Source organism: Bos taurus, chromosome 11 (genome assembly GCF_002263795.3).
Source record: "Bos taurus isolate L1 Dominette 01449 registration number 42190680 breed Hereford chromosome 11, ARS-UCD2.0, whole genome shotgun sequence".
In the NCBI taxonomy this organism is placed as follows: Eukaryota; Metazoa; Chordata; class Mammalia; order Artiodactyla; family Bovidae; genus Bos; species Bos taurus.
The window spans coordinates 30,802,066-30,822,434 of record NC_037338.1 but is presented as its reverse complement, the minus strand read 5'-3'; the positions used below and the strand labels follow the sequence as shown (position 1 = coordinate 30,822,434).

Genomic DNA, 20,369 nt, shown 5'->3' with positions numbered 1-20,369 from the left:
TGTTAGGTGCTAGAAGCAGGCTTTTTCCTGCTACTCCCACTAACGCATGTGCTTTCTACATGAGTCAGCTATTGCCCTGATGGAATACCAAGAGGCCAAAAGGGTTAAGGAGGCATTCTTCAAAAGGACCAATACCCTACCCTTTACCTACAAGCCCAAGTTTCCCCAAGCACCAGTAACCAGAGAACCCTAATCAGCACCACATAGGCCAGTCACAACCATCACAAAATGTCCCAGAAAAGCATCACAAACATTCTCCGAAGCAGCCAGAGGCCAATCAATACCACCAAACTACACTGAGAAACAAAATTCTGTAAGGCAAATTCTAGTGCATTAACATGATACACTTCCAAGGAGACATCAACTGAGCGGGATGCAGCTCTGCACCACCACTGGCAGATGCGAAAATGTTCATCTCTATGTCCTTCCCAGGGCCAGCACGCAACAGGAACTCAGCACATACCTGCAAGATCAGTGAGGGGCAGCGTGGACTGTAAAGAGCACAGGCTGGACACAGCAGATCCAAGCTGCTGGTGGCAGGGTGTTGTCTGAGTTATCAAAATATGCCAAGCATCTGAGATCATGCATGAAACCAGCTCTCTGGCCTCTTGAAGCCTACCTCTCATGGTAAGAGTGTGTGTGTGTGTGTGTGTGTGTGCGTGTATAATGATACAACAAAGATACATGATACATGGATATGCCCTTCAACACAAAAACACTACCCATATCTACTGACCCCAGCCTGGACAAGCAGAGGCTTTATTGGAAATGAAATTTAAGAAGTCTTTGGAATTAAAAGGACAAAATAGCCCTTGGTTATATGGATATGTTATGAGAATAAATTTGCTAAGAAGGTTACTTTTCAATGAGACCGTTTTAGATTCATATAAATAAAAGAGTAATCCCCATCATAAACCCTCTTAAGAGTGCTCCTAACTAACACAACAGTAGCAGAATTGCCCCAAATACCAAAAAGCAAGCAACACAGAGTTAGGACCTGGAGGTCAGACCTTCTCTCAACTTGTAACTCAATCAAACAATCTTCATTTTACTTTCGGATAAGAGGACAAGTGAAATGATTTATAAACACTTCAAATCTCTTAATCCTTTGCTCCTGAAACACTCAACAATGAAGTACCTTACATGAAACACATTAAATATTAACTATTACTCCTCAGAGAGGCCCGTCCCTCCCCTACCTTACTGGACATCTTTAGTGTGTCAATCTCCTCTCTTTGTTTAGATAGCGTCTCGTTCATGCTGCACAGGTGGTCGCTCATCATACTTAACTGATCCTCATAACTCCTCTTGGTAGTTGTCAGCTCATCCTGAATGGCCAGGGAAAAAAGAAAAGAGAAAGCAAAACTCCACCAGTTATACCACTTGAAAGTTCTTTTAATTTAAGAAAAAAAAAAAATGTTGGAAAAGCAACCTATCAAGATGACCTATCTGATCAATTAAGAAGCAGGTTAAGCCACAGGTCTAACAAGAGAACAAGTACAAATGGGGAAGAAGTTTTTCTCAACCTTCAAAATGGGTTCTGAATTTCTTTGCAGAAATGAGTTTCCTTCTATGCCAGGTATAAAAGTGTCACAAAAAAAAAAACAAAAAAAAAAAACAAGAGGGCTTCATGCTCTTTCCCTCAGGTTTTCCTGAGCCTCTGGTGAGGCGGAGAAGGTGGTCTCTAGCACATTCCCACCATCCCACACTCGATGGGGATCCCACAGCCCTCTGGGCATGACTCTCCCTAGAAAAAGCACCTTCCTCTCTCCTCTCATCTCTCAGGCTCTCTTTGGCCTTTTAACATCTAATCTTGTGATTCTAGAAAATCTATATATGAATCTGAAACCAGAAGGAAGTGTGTATTGCTGTTAATGAGTTATTTCTTTGCCTGTAGCATGTTTATATTTACTAAAGGCTTCTGGAAACAAGGCTTTAAAACAAAGCAGTGAGTAAGAAGGAATATTATGAAGCCCTATCTTTCAGTTTATGTCAGTTTTATGAATCAATAAAGAGAAGGAATTGAGTCATATGAAGAAAATAAACTTCCGGCCAGCCATGACAGGGATTATCAACTGGGAGGAAGAGAAAAAGGAAGGACTATGGATAAATAAGTATTATTTAAAGAAATGCTGACTACAAAACTATTTATAATTAAAATCAAACTACAGAAACAAATAATACAACCACTTCTTGCCTGCCATAAATGAGCTGTAACTTGAAAATGAGCTAGAAATAAAATGGTAAGAAAAGTATTATATCTAGAGGTCAAATGTCACCATTTTAGAAGGGAAATGCTGATTTTTCAGCCTAAGAACTTTCAATGAAAAAACACACTGCGTAGGTAACGTGAAACTCACCTGAAGTCGGCTAATGCTCTGACTGGCTACTTTCATCTCTTCTGTCAGTGCCTCTTTAGACTTTTCAGCCAAGGCCAGCCTTTTAGAGAGTGCTCGGCACTGCGAAATCAGAAAACATACCATAATCTCAGGAAGCATTTCCCCAGACCGAATTTACTTCAGGGAAGGTAACTAGAAAACAATCCCCAGGACCACACTTCCTCCCTTCATCCCACAAACATCTGCTAAATCTCCATCCATAGGCCCTGTGCCACACCCTGGAGCACACGTAAGAAATATGAGTGGGCCTCACTCACGTCAGTTTAATGAGGGAAAAACATCTACTAACCCAAGTTCATCAGTATTTCTTTCCAAACTCTAGCCTGATGACCACAGGTTACAAAAAGTATAAGAAGTTTTCTACATTTACCCAAGATTCATGTTCACTGGATGAGAAAGGAAGTGGTTATTTCAAAAGTGATCAATGGCATCAAGCAGTATGAATTCTAAGATACTTTTCTTCTTGTGTTTTAAGCCCTTTATTGGAGACCATATCATAGGAACAAAAAGATCTTTACAGCCTCACTCTGTCGATGAGGGGAAAAAAAAGTGAGAGCAGTTTAAAGACCCCAGTTGGCTTTTATTTTTTGGGGGCGCGTGGGGGCGGGGGGGGCGGTCTACTAAACCGAGGCTATCTGGAGACAGTACATGAAGAAGAAAAAAGAAAAATTCTATTTCATGCTATTGTTAAAAGAAGGCGTGCCATTAAAAGGATCACTAAATTTTCTGATAAACCACGAGGTTGACACGGAGAATCTGTTGAGACACATTTGAATGCTGTGTCAACATCAAATGCTCAGACTGACCATTCCAGTAAAGTCATATTGAGGGTCACCACTTCCTGTTTACAGACAAGGAAAAACTAGAACAATTTTAAAATTCCTGTATCACAATTGTGCTAAAAGAATTTACTAAGATAAGCAAATCTCTTGGAAATCCTCAGAAATTCCCCAGTTACTTATTTCATTCCTCATAAGAGAATTTCAGGCAAGTTCAGCCAACCAAATCAACCACTCTCTATTAATTACACATTTATGTGCTCAGCCATTGAACCAGAGAAAGAGGGAGAGAGCTCTGCAAAACACAGGCCCTTGTGAGGAGGACAATCAACTCTGGGAGAGTAACTCAGAAGGTAGTTAGGGATCCAAAGCAGGACAAGATGATGTTCTGTGCCACATAGTTCAAACAGTAGGGTACTACAGCATCCAACTTGCTGTCCTCATTTTTCTACAATCCAACAGTTATCACTACTGATCATCTTCTCAAACAGGTATGCAACACTAAGCTATGCATATCATTTATTTCAGCAAGAAGAGAGAAGCAAAGCCTCTCTTAACTTCTAGCACCTGGCTTCCTATCAACCTCCCTGTCTCTGCAGAACAGGAGAAAATCACAAAGTCACATTCTAGTAAAGGGTTTGATCTTTCCTTTGTCAATTTCCTTAACAGTTTAAAGGATTATACATCTCTGTCTGACATCTACAACTAACCTTTTAAGAAAAAGTTTCTAATCAGAGACCTTACATGTATCCTTATATGTTGAGCAATTTCCATTCTATCTTATAATGTGTTTCTCACTTCTTGGTATCTGTAATTTCTTCTTTCATTTTCTCCTCTTCATCAAGGAATTTGTATAATTTTATTATCTTGCATAACCTTTTTCTAATCCTCTTAAGAAAATGAATTATATGGTGATGGAAGAATAAAATGTAACAAAAAGCAACATTTTATATTTTTTAAAAGTTGAAAAAGGTTACATTTTGCATTTTATCATTTATAAAAACTCATTACCACAAGTTGTCATTTAGTAACTAAAGAGTATACTAAAGAGAAACAAAGACATACTTTGCTTTGAATTCCCCTAAACGAAAATTCCTTCACCTATGAATGTTACCAGCTTATAACTCTCTAAAACAAGGAATCTATAATAATAATGTTCAAAACATGTTATATAACCCTAAGAAAGTCTACCGATAAAGATTTTTGGTTGGTGTGTGGACCAACCTACATGAACTCTAACCAAATCCACACTGCAGACACACTGACTCTGATCTCTCTTTTGTGGTGAACAGCAGGAGGAAATGGCAACCCACTCCAGTGTTCTTGCCTGGAGAATCCCAGGGATGGGGGAGCCTGGTGGGCTGCCGTCTCTGGGGTCACACAGAGTCGGACATGACTGAAGCGACTTAGCAGCAGCAGCAGCAGGAGGCCAAGACAGTGACCTAATTGCTGAAGAGGCTAGGAAAATCCACCTGATCCGATTGACTCTCCACTCACCTCAGCATAAAAGTGCACTGACTTGCTGTCAGCTAGCTGCAGCTGAGACGTCAGTTCCACTATCCTTGTCATGTAGTGATTTCTGATTAAGTCTTCCCGAGACTCCACATCTGGGGCCTAAAGAGAGCACACGTAACTGAGTGAATAAATGCCAGTGGGATGAAGCCGTTCTGAGAGGGAAACAAAAAAGATTACTATCACTTTAGCCAAATAAAAAGAAGACGACATTTCCTACATTTTCATTTGAAATTTGATGGGAAATCATAGTTTTCCCACCTTTTGGGAAAACTTTAAACAAGACAGAAGCTTTTATTCAGCTCCCTGCCCATCTCACAGTGAAGGTGTGGCTTCAAGAGAAGAAAGCAGAAGTGAAGTCTTGGGAGGCCCCCCAGCCATGAGGCCATGTCTCTCAGTTAGGTGCCACATATCTAACTTTCAAAATCTCTATCTGCCTGTCTCCTATGTCTTCCACTAACTAGAGAACAGGGAGAAGGGGAGCATTTATTGGCATTCCTAAAAATATGAACATTCTTTTCCCCCACATTATCTTAAGATAGCTCTAATGCTTCTAAACATACTAACGAATTAAACTATTTCTATAATGAACAATTTATGGCCCTTGTCCCAGACTAGTTTTCTAATTACACTAGCATTGGCACCTACTCAGTTGAGTTTAGAAATATATGCATAAGTTCAAGATTACCTGAAGTATAAGGCCAATAAGGAAACCAAAGAATCTACCAACCTACTTGAACTATGTTTGCCAGTTCACCATTCTGACTGTTAGGCTGAATGACTTCAGTGTTCTTTTAATGATTATTTGTAAGTTTACACTTGCAGTATTTCAAAACGAAAAGGTGCAAACCTATTTGACAGGCCAAATCTGACCTGGAGTCAGTCACTTGAGGGCTGGAAAGAACTACAAGCCCATTGATGGTCAAGCCCCTGAAAAGCCCTGCTCTGCCAGCTGGCCCACTGGAAGGTAATGGCTCGCAGCCTCCAGCCACATACCAGCAAGCTGATGGCCGAGCTCATGCCACACCCTGTCAAACTGCCAAGTCAAGTCATTCAAGAAGACAATTACAGAAACAGGCTGTGATTTGTTGGTGACAGTTAACACTGACCCAAGAGAAAAGCAACATGGATCCACATTGACTAGAATTGTCAGAAATGTATTAGATGAAGCTGACTTTTGCTGGACTTTGTCAACAAACATGTGGCCAGATATTTACTAACAAACAACTTGATGTTAAGCACATATTACCTCACTGTCAGATGTCCTGGTTAAAATTCCAATCTAGAACACAAGGGAGAAAAAGCTTTAGAACAAACTGTTTATACTTTAAACACAACAGCTTAAACCCTTGTAATATTTTTTTCTCTTCTCATTGTTCACATTGTTCACATTGTTTGAAAGCACACTAAGGAGAATTCCTTGGTGGGCCAGTGGTTAGGACTTGGTGTTTTCACTGCTGTGGGCCCAGTTTCAATCCCTGGTTGAGGAACTAACATCTCATAAGCCCTGTGGTGTTGCCAAAAAATAAAATGAAACAAGCAACATTGAAATAAATAAAACAAAAGCACACTAGCAGTGGAATTCTGGAAGATCACCCTCAAATCAATCATTTTTTGATACAAATCATCTTTCAACACAAGCTGGCCCTTCAGATATATAACCACATTCATGATTTCTGTCATATGGCAATAATGGGTATGACCATCACTATCTCCTCTATCCAAACGCTGTTAGCCATTTTTACTGAAACCCAACAAATGGTCTGAGAAGAAAGACAGGGAGAACAGATTTTAACTCTGAGTCATTTCTACGCTTATTTCCAAAGCAGGCAAGAAGACCTAAAGATAGTTTCATGGTTTCATGGTGACCCTAATAACTAAACATTTTCTCACTGCTGTGGGCATTTTCTCATATGCTGCTGATAAAGAGTATAAACTAATACAGCCCTTTAGAAAATAATTTAGCAATAAAGATCATGAAAACATTCAGTCTGATCTGATCAATGAGACGGACTCTGAAGGGAAGTCCACAGATAAGTACTGGCAATGTTGCACTTCCCCAAACGGTACCTAAACTGATGCCAGAATTCTGTTCTGTTGGTGAAATGTCCTGCTAGGCAGCCACCCTCCCTGTCAGGGGCAGAGGGCAACACCTGCGGCTAGGATTCAACCTCGTCATCGGGCTTCTAGGATCCTCCAGTGAGCATACTGGCCGTTCAGCTCACTGCTCTGGGAAGTTTGGTGTGCTTTCCACTTTTCTAAGAATTTTAATTCTTTTTTCCTCTCCTATATTTTATTATGAAAATAGGTAAATACATAGTAAATTTGGGCAAAAAAGGATAATAAACACCTGTGCACCCACAATGTATTAATACATTTATACATTTATCGACGTATTATCAATACAATTATCAATACATTGATACATTTGATAATGAACGATGTTACATTTACTTTATTTACCTGTGTGTGTACATTTTCTGAAGTATCTGAAAGTAAGCTGCAAATATGATGATATCTTACTCTAAGTACTTTGGCATTTACCTCCAAAAAATAAAGATATTCTCCTAAATAATCAAAATATCATTATCACATCTAAGAAAACTAACAATAATTCCAGGTTTCTGATACTGTTAAGGTGCAGTGAGGTCTGTATACATCTTGAAAATAAAAGTTAACTTGTATATGTTACTATTAAGTATGCTCTGAATCAGACAGAAGGTAGATGTGAAAGGGACCATGACCTGCTCTTCAATAGCATCAGAAGCTATAAGGGGAATCGCACGCCTTAGGACAGGGCCATCAGCAAGTACCACGGCTCCCCTCAAGTTTCTCAAGAAAAAATGCTTACAAAAATACATTTAATGAGTTCCTTCTAATTTGAGGGTCTTTTTTCCCTTCCTTTCCTGATTTCTCATTTTTCTAGATTTTTAGTTATTTGTTTACGGTGGGCAAAATACTATAATCAGAAATTTTTTCTCCATATAACTCTGAATTCTGTAATTCCAGCAGAGATGTTTCCTTACCTTCTAAATCACTGCAATTAAATATAAGAAATACAAAACTGCAAAATAACTTGTCACTATATTGCCTTAGGAAGTCTAACTGTATTAATATGTAAATCATAAAGCTTTATATTACCTAGGAATATACCATATTATTGGTTTTAAAACGTATTTATGGTCATTTCTATAAAAAGTTAGGCATTTACTCCTTTGTCAGAAACATAAGCCCCATATCACAAACATTTCAATGGAAAAACAGAATCATCGTAACTTGACTTAGTGTATCTTCACCAGAAACACAGCCCTTACCATGGGGAACTGTAGCAGGTAAAATCAAAGAGAATTGAATAAAGTTGTGTTTTGAAGGGAGCATCCTGCTCACCAACCTGAGTTTTCCAGAGCACATGGATTATTCCTGTTATAAATTCCTGTAATTTACATGGTGAACTCCGAACACTCAGGTGGATCCCCACTAGTTACCATTATAAAAAATAAAGACACTTACCTCACTGGTGCTGTGGACGGGTTCTGGCACAGCCTTAGCGGATGCTTCTTCCTGGCCCGTAGCAGTCGCCACAGCAGCCTTTTCCTGGGCCACCCCTACCACCTGCCCACTACTTGTACTCTTCAGTTTATCTGCAATTCGCTGGTTTTCTTTCTCCAGCTTGATTTTAGCTAACTGTGCTTCCAACATCCAATGTTCCTTTTCCTGCTCCAGTTTAGAAATCTTCTCCAAACTCTGCTGAACCTTGAAAGCAACAGAGAATTCTGAACCTTAGAGGATGATGTGGACAAAACTTAGTGGCCAAAAAAACACTTTATGAAATGCAAACCAAAACTACTTCACAGGTGTGAGAACAAAACCACTTGATACAGGAAAATTTTTATTTTTCAGTTTTAGAAGATGCAAAAGGCACAACCATAAATTGAGAAATTCAACAAGAATAAAATTTTTTAAAAATTTTATTCATCACAAGGTATAAATAAAGAGTAAAAAGAAGCATGTATCCAAAGGAGGACTAATATCCAGAAAATATAAAGAACTTCTGTAAATCAATGACAAAAAGACAGACAACCCAACAGAGAAACAGCAGAAAAAAAGACTTGAATATGCACTTGAATAATACCATAAACATAAAAAAGAAGGTATTCAATGTCACTATTTATCAAAGAAAAGCAATTTAAGACCACCCAAATGACTAAAATGAAAGACAGGAAATACAAAGACGGACATATTTATGGAGCAATTGGAACTATCACACAGTGCCGGGAGAAGTGGAATTCGGGATGAACACTTTGAAAACGGTTTGGCAGGATTTTTGAAAATTGAACTTATATCCTGTGCATCATGCTAAGTTGCCTCAGCTGTGTCCGACTCTTTTCAACCCTATGGACTGTAGACCACCAGGCTCCTCCATCCATGGGATTCTCCAGGCAAGAATACTGGAGTGAGTTGACATGCCCTCCTCTAGAGGATCTTCCTGACCCAGGCATCGAATCTGAGTCTCTTCTGTCTCCTGCAATGGCAGGTGGGTTCTTTACCAGTAGCACCATGTGGACTCAGCAATTCCACTTCTAAATATATGCCCAACAGAAAAATATGCATGTTTATCAAAAGACAGGTATATGATGCCCATAGCAGCCCTATGATAACTAAACACTTGAAAATACTCATAAGCTATTGTTGTTCAGTCACTCAGTCATGCTGCGACCCCATGGACTGCAGCATGCCAGGCTTCCTCGTCCATCACCATCTCCCAGAGCTTGCTCAAACTCATGTCCATTGAGTCAGTAATGCCATCCAACCCTCTCATCCTCTGTTGTCCCCTTTTCCTCCTGCCTTCTATCTTTCCCAGCATTAGGGACTTAGTCTGCTCTTTGCATCAGGTAGCCAAAGTATTGGAGCTTCAGTTTCAATCAGTCCCTCCAATGAATATTCAGGACTGATTTCCTTTACGATGGACTGGCTGGATCTCCTTACAGTCCAAGGGACTCTCAAGAGTCTCCCCTAACACCACAGTTCAAAAGCATCAATTCTTCGGCACTCAGCTTTCTTTATGGTCCAACTTTTACATCCATACATGACTACTGGAAAAACCAAAGCTTTGATGAGACAGACCTTTGTTGACAAAGAAATGTCTCTGCTTTTTAATATGCTGTCTAGGTTGGTCATACCTCTCTTTCCAAGGAGTAAGCGTCTTTTAATTTCATGGCTGCAGTCACCGTCTACAGTGATTTTGGAGCCCCCCAAAAAATAAAGTCTGACACTGTTTCCCCATCTATTTGCCATGAAGTGATGGGACCAGATGCCATGATCTTAGTTTTCTGAATGATGAGTTTTAAACCAACTTTTTCACTCTCCTCTTTCACTTTCATCAAGAGGCTCTTTAGTTCTTCGCTTTCTGCTGTAAGAGTGTTGTCATCTGCATATCTAAGGTTATTGATACTTCTCCCGGCAATCTTGATTCCAGCTTGTGCTACATCCAGCCCAGCATTTTTCATGATGTACTCTGCATAGAAGTTAAATAAGCAGGGTGACAATATACAATCTTGACACAGTCCTTTCCCAATTTGGTACTAGTCTGTTGTTCCATGTTCTAACTGCTGCTTCCTGTCCTGCATACAGGTTTCTCAGGAGGCAGGTAAGGTGGCTTCATATTCCTATCTCTTTAAATATTTTCCACAGTTTGCTGTGATCCACATTCAAAGGCTTTGGCATAGTCAATGAAGCAGAAGTAGATGCTTTTCTGGAATTCTCTTGCTTTTTCTATGACCTAATGTATGTTGGCAGTTTGATATCTGGTTCCTCTGCCTTTTCTAGAACCAGCTTGAACATGTGGAAGTTCTCGGTTCACGTACCATTGAAGCCTGGCTTGGAGAATTTTGACCATTACTTTGCTAGCGTGTGAAATGAGTGCAATTGTACGGTAGTTTGAACATTCTCTGGCATTGTCTTTCTTTGGGACTGGAATAAAAACGGACCTTTTCCATAAGCTATAAGAATGGATAAATTATGTAATTCACACAGTAGAATACTCAACATGAATGAAAATGGACCAAACATAACAACATGTAACATGGATGGAATATCACATACATAATGTTGAACAAAAGAAGCCAGATCTGAAAGAGATGCAGCATAGTTCTCTTTTAATATAAAGTTCAGTATCATGTAACAAAACAAAGAATGCAGGATTATAGTTATCTTTGGAAAAGAGGAGAGCAGCAACTGGAGAGGGGCATGAGGGAGGTTTCTGGGGTCCCAGCAATATTTTTTTAAATACATTTCTTCATGTAAGATTATACCTTTTCCAAAACTTTCATCTAGCTACTGGTTAAAGTGTTTACTTGTGAAAATTCACTGGAATATATTAATAATTTATATACTTTTCTTTATGTTGTACTTAAATAAGGAGTTTTTAAAAAGCTAATTTTCAAGGCAAATGAAAGCTTGAGAATTAAATAAAAATAAAAGCGATCTTTCAGTGAATTCCAAATGCTTTACCAAATGATTGAGCAATTACCACGTAGCAGACACTGTTCATATATTTTCCTGCCAGTATCCCACGGAAGCCTCCTAACAGTCCTACAATTCTCACTTTTCAAAGAGGAGACCTGAAGTTCCAGGAGCTGAATCCTTGCTAAGCTAAAGGCTGAGCCAGGATTGGGGACCTCACATGTCTGGTTCAGTAGTCTGATTCTTTTCACCATGTTACACTGCCTCCTACTGGCTCAATTCAATTAATCCTTATGAGACCCTACAAGGTAGATCAGATCTGATCAGATCAGTCACTCAGTCGTGTCTGACTATTTGCGACCCCATGAATCAACCCCATGAATCGCAGCACGCCAGGCCTCCCTGTCCATCACCAACTCCCGGAGTTCACTCAGACTCACGTCCATTGAGTCACTGATGCCATCCAGCCATCTCATCCTCTGTCGTCCCCTTCTCCTCTTGCCCCCAATCCCTCCCAGCATCAGAGTCTTTTCCAATGAGTCAACTCTTCGCATGAGGTGGCCAAAGTACTGGAGTTTCAGCTTTAGCATCATTCCTTCCAAAGAAATCCCAGGGCTGATCTTCAGAATGGACTGGTTGGATCTCCTTGCAGTCCAAGGGACTCTCAAGAGTCTTCTCCAATACCACACTTCAAAAGCATCAATTCTTCGGCGCTCAGCATTCTTCACAATCCAACTCTCACATCCATATATAACCACAGGAAAAACCATAGCCTTGACTAGACGAACCTTTGTTGGCAAAGGAATGTCTCTGCTTTTGAATATGCTATCTAGGTTGGTCATAACTTTCCTTCCAAGCAGTAAGCGTCTTTTAATTTCATGGCTGCAGTCACCATCCGCAGTGATTTTGGAGCCCAGAAAAATAAAGTCTGACACTGTTTCCACTGTTTCCCCATCTATTTCCCATGAAGTGATGGGACCGGACGCCATGATCTTTGTTTTCTGAATGTTGAGCTTTAAGCCAACTTTTTCACTCTCCACTTTCACTTTCATCAAGAGACTTTTTAGTTCCTCTTCCCTTTCTGCCATGAGGGTGGTGTCATCTGCATATCTGAGATTATTGATATTTCTCCCAGCAATCTTGATTCCAGTTTGTGTTTCTTCCAGTCCAGCATTTCTCATGATGTACTCTGCATATAAGTTAAATAAACAGGGTGACAATATACAGCCTTGACGTACTCCCTTTCCTATCTGGAACCAGCCTGTTGTTCCATGTCCAGTTCTAACTGTTGCTTCCTGACCTGCATACAAATTTCTCAAGAGGCAGATCAGGTGGTCTGGTATTCCCATCTCTTTCAGAATTTTCCACAGTTTATTGTGATCCACACAGTCAAAGGCTTTGGCATAGTCAATAAAGCAGAAATAGATGTTTTTCTGGAACTCTCTTGCTTTTTCCATGATCCAGTGGATGTTGGCAATTTGATCTCTGGTTCCTCTGCCTTTTCTAAAACCAGCTTGAACATCAGGAAGTTCACGGTTCACATATTGTTGAAGCCTGGCTTGGAGAATTTTAAGCATTACCTTACTAGCGTGTGAGATGAGTGCAATTGTGTGGTAGTTTGAGCATTCTTTGGCATTGCCTTTCTTTGGGATTGGAATGAAAACTGATCTTTTCCAGTCCTGTGGCCACTGCTGAGTTTTCCAAATTTGCTGGCATGTTGAGTGCAGCACTTTCACAGCATCATCTTTCAGGACCTGGAACAGCTCCACTGGAATTCCATCACCTCCACTAGCTTTGTTCGTAGTGATGCTTTCTAAGGCCCACTTGACTTCACGTTCCAGGATGTCTGGCTCTACGTCAGTGATCACACCATCATGATTATCTGGGTCATGAAAATCTTTTTTGTACAGTTCTTCTGTGTATTCTTTCCACCTCTTCTTAATATCTTCTGCTTCTGTTAGGTCCATACCATTTCTGTCCTTTATCGAGCCCATCTTTGTATGAAATGTTCCTTTGGTATCTCTAGTTTTCTTGAAGAGATTCCCTAGTCTTTCCCATTCTGTTGCTTTCCTCTATTTCTTTGCATTGATCGCTGAAGAAGGCTTTCTTATCTCTTCTTGCTATTCTTTGGAACTCTGCATTCAGAACTCTGCATTCAGATGCTTTTCACTTCTCTTCTTTTCACAGCTATTTGTAAGGCCTCCCCAGACAGCCATTTGGCTTTTTTGCACTTCTTTTCCTCGGGGATGGTCTTGATCCCTGTCTCCTGTACAATGTCACAAACCTCATTCCATAGTTCATCAGGCACTCTATCTATCAGATCTAGGCCCTTAAATCTATTTCTCACTTCCACTGTATAATCATAAGGGATTTGATTTAGGTCATACCTGAATGGTCTAGTGGTTTTCCCTACTTTCTTCAATTTAAGTCTGAATTTGGCAATAAGGAGTTCATGGTCTGAGCCACAGTCAGCTCCTGGTCTTGTTTTTGCTGACTGTATAGAGCTTCTCCATCTTTGGCTGCAAAGAATATAATCAGCCTGATTTCGGTGTTGACCATCTGGTGATGTCCATGTATAGAGTCTTCTCTTGTGTTGTTAGAAGAGGGTGTTTATTATGACGAGTGCATTTTCTTGGCAAAACTCTATTAGTCTTTGCCCTGCTTCATTCTGTATTTCAAGGCCAAATTTGCCTGTTACCCCAGGTGTTTCTTGACTTCCTACTTTTGCATTCCAGTCCCCTATAATGAAAAGGACATCTTTTTTGGGGTGTTAGTTCTAAAAGGTCTTGTAGGTCTTCATAGAACCGTTCAACTTCAGCTTCTTCAGCATTACTGGTTGGGGCATAGACTTGGATTACTGTGATATTGAATGGTTTGCCTTGGAAACGAACAGAGATCATTCTGTCGTTTTTGAGATTGCATCCAAGTACCGCATTTAGGACCCTTTTGTTCTCAATTTAGACAGGCAGGTGTGAGACTGGAGTTCTTATCAGATTAGCCTGCAGCTGGTCTGTGCCAGAGTGGGAAAAGCAATAGCTCTGATGTCAGACCATTCTGCCACTTATTAGTTATTAATCCTTTGGATAAAAACTTCTTAATTGCTTCAAGCCTTAACCTTCCTCACATAAAATAAGACAAAAATCCAAAATAAATTAAGATACTCCACATTTCACTGTCTCAGGAATTTTGTTTTTTAGGAATTATTATGTGGATTAAATTTTCAGTTTCAACATCCTCTCGGATTAATGTTGAAAAGATAAGTGATACATATCCAAAAATGAAAACAAGGTCAGCTTAGGCAAAACACTCTCACATAAATCTGTGCCCTCTTTAAAAGAAATATTTCTAAAACTAAAAGCAAGCCAGGTAAAGTAAATAAATTTAAAGTAAATAAACTGCTGGCAAATGCTAAACTGGTGTCAGATTGTACCAACTTCTGAAAAAACCAGTACTGCCTACCTCCACCTACCTCCAAATTCAACTGACCAATAGAGTACTGGAAATTTTTCATTCCTGCTCCTTTAAGAAATAAAAATAACTCACTGACTCTCTAGCCTTCTCCCCTTTTTGCCTTATTACTTCAGACATTTAAATCTAGCCTAAATTATTAATCAGCATGGCAAAAGTATGCTGATATTTCTTTATTGGCAATTTTAACACCAACTGAATCAGGATGACTTAGAGTATCAACAAGTGTTTTTCAATGAATTACGCTTATGGTACATGTTTTAATTTTAGATGTTTACTTACATAGCCTTTTAAATCTCTCAATGTATGTTAAAAACCTTCCACAGGGGATTTAACGTTCATCATCTTTAGCAAGCATCATGATTTTCCCAACGCCATACCTGTTGCGCAAGGCCTTCTCGACTTTCAGTAGAGCTGAGAAGGACCCGGCGGTTTGCCAGAGCTTCTTCATAAGGCACAGATTCCAAGAGGGGCTATGGAGAAAGCATCATAAGAATTAAAGAAAAAAGCTGCATGATTTCCCTGACCTTACAAATAAAAGTGCTAAATGAAGTTTAATGATCAAATTCAGGTGTGTGTCTATACAGACTAGTTCCTTTAATACATGTGAAAAAGAAACTTAAAAAAACAAACAATGAAGGGGAACATGTCATACCAGTTATAAGCAACACTGTCTAAAATCATAGGACTTGCACCAAAATAGACAGATAAAAGAATGACACAGAAAATCTAGAAACAGATAAAAGCACATACAAAAATGTATTATGTGACAAATGTTGCATTTTTACATCAATTGAGAAAAGATAAACTGGATAAATCATGCAAGGACAACCAGCTAATAATTCAGAAAATTTAGACCCTGATTTCATACTGTATATCAAAATAAATAAATTCAAGATGGGTTGAAGATTTCAATCTAAAAAGTTTAGACCACAAAAATACTGGAAGAAAAAAACAGGTGCCCTGGAGTAGGAAATGACAACCCACCCCAGTATTCTAGCCTGGAAAATTCCATGGACAGAGAAGCCTGGCGGGCTACAGGGCACAGCGTCATAAAGAGCTGGACACGACTGAATCACTGAGCGCACACACACGTGTGCATATAAAATATTCAAGAGTGATCAAAATGATTAATATAATTTATGTTTATGTCTAAAGAAAACTCTTGGTAATTATAAAATAAAAAATCTAAATATTAAAGAAAAAAAAATACAGGTGAACACATCTATAATGTTGAAAAGTACCCTGACTTTCCAAGATTGCCCTGAGAATCATCACCATAAAGGAAAAAGAATGGCTTGATGATAAAAAAAATTGAAACTTCTAAACTTTGAAAAATTACTGCAGCAAACTGAGGGGAAAATATTTCCAACATAAACAAAGGACTAGAATCCTTAACACAAAGAGAGCTCTTTTCAAACCTAATTAGGAACATTTATTTAAAAATAGGTGAACAATTTAAGCAGGAATTGATAGAATAATATAAACAGTAATTTATGAAAGGATGTTCCATTTCAATAATAAGCAGAGAAATGCAAGTTAAAACAATAACAAGAAAGCTCTTATCTCTGAGATTGACAAATGAAATTTACGGGTTAGATTTATACCTCTATTGCTGGTAAATTATAAACAGGTAACCTTCTCGAAGTGTAGACAGGAAAAAAACATCAAAATGTGAAACATTTACACACTCTGAACAAACAATTCCATCTTTAGGAATTAATAATTAAAACATTTAGGTCACCTTATACGTTACTAGGAGTATACAACTGCCCTTAAAGGTAATCTGGCAGTAAATATTAAAATTTAAAATAGGCAAATCACATCATCAGAATGTTCCACCTCTCAGTATTCCACACATACGCCCAAGGAGGCATTTACAAAGTTATCCATTGAAGTATAATTCTAACAGTGAAAAACTGGAATCAATCTAAATGCCCTCCGAAAGGAGAATACCTAAATGAACCATGGAACGTTTACATTATAGAATTCCATGCTGTGTTTAAAATGAATATAGTAGCCATCATATGTATTGATATAGATCTCTAAAACTTACTTTAAATGAAGAAAGCTACACAATGAAACATGCATCCAAGTTTTTTTCTAAAAAAACAAATTTAGAAAAGTCTTTATATTATGTATAGTTCAAAATTTATACAGATGAGTATAAATATTCCAAAAGAGTCTGGAAAGTTACACATCAAACTGATAACTACAACTACCACTGAAAAGGAACTGGAATTAGGAATTGTAATTTACCTATAATGTTCTCATGTAATTTTATGCATTATGTGTAACTAAAAGTTAAAAAGAAATGAGAAGGTAAAAACAAATACACAAAGTTCCATGTGCAAGAATATGCCATGTAGTGTTGCATATAACAGTGAAAAATAGGAAGCAACCTAAAACTCCATGAGCAATGATGGCTTGGCTTAATTAAATTATTACACATTTACAGAGTGAAATACTATATATAAAATACTAGATGCATTAAAATGATAGCCATTTATAAGTATAGATACATATTTTTGATACATAAAAATATCCACAATGCATTAAAAGGAAAAAAAACAATTCTAAAACAGTGTATGTATCCAGAATTACTGCTTTTATATGTGCACATGCATGAATGTATATACTTTAAAATTTTAGGGAGCTAGAGATATACTGTAACAAAGTTAACAGTAGCTACCTTTGGATGGTGAAATTTGATGTACCATAATTTTCTTCTTGTACAGAAATATTTCTTCTGATTTCTTTTTGTAATGATCATGTATTTGCATTATATTGAGAAAAAATTATAAATGTACTTCAATTTTTTTGTTTTTTCTACAAACTTAAGATTTCCTGAAGTTTGACGCTTATTGGCTGCCTGGCTGTCTCACCCTAAACTCTGTCAGGCGCTGGAAACGGAAATCTAACACAGCCTAAGAGGTGAGGTTTGGGTCTCCGTCATATCCTACTTTCCAAAGTCCTTCCACCCTTGTAACACCCACCAAGCATCTGCTCCTCAAAATTGAATAAAGCATAAATATCAACTGTGGGGAAACTACTTCCATTCTCTGGAATTATTTCAGATTTTCCCTCTGATTTAAATGTTAACAGGAGTTCACAAACCTTTCTCAAAGCCTTCATATAGGCAGCAGCTTTTTTCTTATACTGCAGCATGCATTCGGCTGAAAGAGGACTGATGAATCCACTCCCTGTCTTGGGCCCATAGCTCAGGGAAGCAATGAAGTAGTCCACGTTGTTGCTGAAGAAAGATGCAATCTAAACCAAGCGTGACAAGAAGATCGATTTTGTTTTCCAATAATATATTTAAAATATATATCTAACAGTTTTCAGAGCAAAGTTAAGGATACTGAGAATGCAAATGAAAGTTCAACACATGCTCAAAAGCCCACATTTACTTATTTGAAGAGAATACTTAGGCAATGATTTATAATAAACACAACATCAGTTTAAATTTTCAGTCCAGACTGGTGACGTGTGTATTCTACTGTTTCTGAAAACCAAGGCTGATTCTGATTTATTCTGTAGACAATGTTTATGAGCTGTTTACCTCACCAAATCTGCGCCTGTGCTCCAAACATGTATGTTTGGGTTTATACATTCCATTTGCATCTTAACTTTGACTGTTTCATACTCCAACACAAGAAATGACACAAGCATCTTGAATATATAATTTCTACTTAAATTTCACTCTGTAAATCTCAATCTGTGCATTACAAATAAAATAGGAAAGAAATTGACTGAAAATTCAGTACACCCTTGTCATTTACAGATTTAACACTTGCTTACAACAACAAAGATCCATGACTGTATTTTTTCTGAGCCATGATTTTGAATCTACAGTCTATACAAAATGGTGTTATAAATTAAAACGTCTAAGAAAGTTATTAGCCAGAAAAATTAAAGTCTTGGATACATTCAGGAGTATTCAATTTCAATAAATAAGAACAAGTGACTTGTGAAACAAGAGTATTTTACCTTGGCAAACACTGCTCAAAAAGTAAGCACTCACTAATGGTCTAAAAGGTTATCTTTTTCATCAATATTTTACTATATCAAATGAAATTCTATGTTAGGTAGTATTTAGAAAAATCAAAACTCTAAAAATCTTGAGTTGTATATTCCATTTACATGACATAGACGAGACATACCTAGAAGCTGCATTTAGGTCGTGGCAGTATATAGTAAAGTTTACTTTCTTTCCTCTCTAGTATTTCTGTATTCCCCAGGTGTTCTTTAATATGCATATGTTATACCTTCCTAGCGGGTTTTTTAAAAATTACAAATGATAAAATTTAGTTTAATCAAATCACATTAGCTAAGTATTCAGCTGCCACCAACTAATACTTAATTCAGATAATTATTTTAGTTAAAAACCATTTTAATAAAAATTTCTGAGTGAAGATCAAAACCTTTCCTTGAGACAACTGTTAAGGTTTCAGGCAAAGTAAATCTAAAATAAACTATGAAGTATTCAGGAATTTAACATTCCAGAGTTCTCATTAAAAAGTGACAAATACAAAGACTCCTGTAAAATGTCAATATTCTCTTTTTTTCAGAATTTTCCTTAATTGAATCAAAGTTAAAATCATCATCAGAAAGTTTCCAGAATGCGTGTAGATGAAAGTGTTACAGAGGAGGCAGTAAGGATAATCTGGCTAAGGAGTCCTGTAGGCACTGATATGAGTTGACAGAATCTCATAACACCCTTTAACTACAGCCCTAAACAAGAGCAAACTGTCACGAAGACCAGTCTGACTTTGGGAAAGATAACACTGAATATCTAATATAATCTATGATCATTTCTGATTAACTTAAACCACTTGAAAAAAGTATGCTCCCTCCTACTAAGGTCAACCTGTCAGAAAAATAATGGTATATAACACAGATAGAGATTAGCATTTTCTTGAGGAATTATGTTGGATCTGTTGAAATAAATGGGCTAAGATAGTCCTGAATACAGCCCTTTCAGTTTTATATGTATGGGTAGTTCTCAGAGAAATCTTAGTCACTAAAGGCTTTGATGACAGGCACATGAACATGTCTTCCCTGAGAACTCAGTTGGTAAAGAATCTGCCTGCAATGCAGGAGGCCCCAGTATGATTCCTGGGTTGGGAAGATCCACTGGAGAAGGGACAGGCTACCCACTCCAGTATTCTTGGGCTTCTCTTATGGCTCAGCTGGTAAAGAATCCGCCTGCAACCCTCTTACACAGTTGGTGGGAATGCAAACTAGTAGAGCCACTATGGAGAACAGTATGGAGATTCCTTAAAAAACTGGAAATAGAACTGCCATATGACCCAGCAATCCCACTGCTGGGCACACACACCGAGGAAACCAGAATTGAAAGAGACACTTGTTACCCCAGTGTTCATTGCAGCACTGTTTATAATAGCCAGGACATGGAAGCAACCTAGATGTCCATCAGCAGATGAATGGATAAGAAAGCTGTGGTACATATACACAATGGAGTATTACTCGGCCATTAAAAAGAATACATTTGAATCAGTTCTAAGGAGGTGGATGAAACTGGAGCCTATTATACAGAGTGAAGTAAGCCAGAAAGAAAAACACCAATACAGTAATACAAATGCATATATATGGAATTTAGAAAGATGGTAATGATAACCCTATATGCGAGACAGCAAAAGAGACACAGATGTATAGAACAGTCTTTTAGACTCTGTGGGAGAGGGCGAGGGTGGGATGATATGGGAGAATGGCATTGAAACATGTA

General features: G+C 38.2%; 1 protein-coding gene across 3 annotated transcripts in view; it reads right to left on the bottom strand.

Annotated features, from left to right (window-relative positions):
• The window catches only part of PPP1R21 (protein phosphatase 1 regulatory subunit 21), a 78,447-nt gene that overhangs the window by 7,185 nt on the left and 50,893 nt on the right, over window positions 1-20,369 (bottom strand). For 2 of the 3 annotated variants that reach the window (NM_001103093.1, XM_015473432.3), the window contains 7 exon segments: window positions 1,200-1,328; window positions 2,361-2,459; window positions 4,676-4,792; window positions 5,940-5,972; window positions 8,201-8,443; window positions 15,001-15,093; window positions 17,738-17,890. In NM_001103093.1, coding sequence (NP_001096563.1) covers window positions 1,200-1,328; window positions 2,361-2,459; window positions 4,676-4,792; window positions 5,940-5,972; window positions 8,201-8,443; window positions 15,001-15,093; window positions 17,738-17,890 — 867 coding nt within the window. 3 annotated transcript variants of the gene reach the window in all.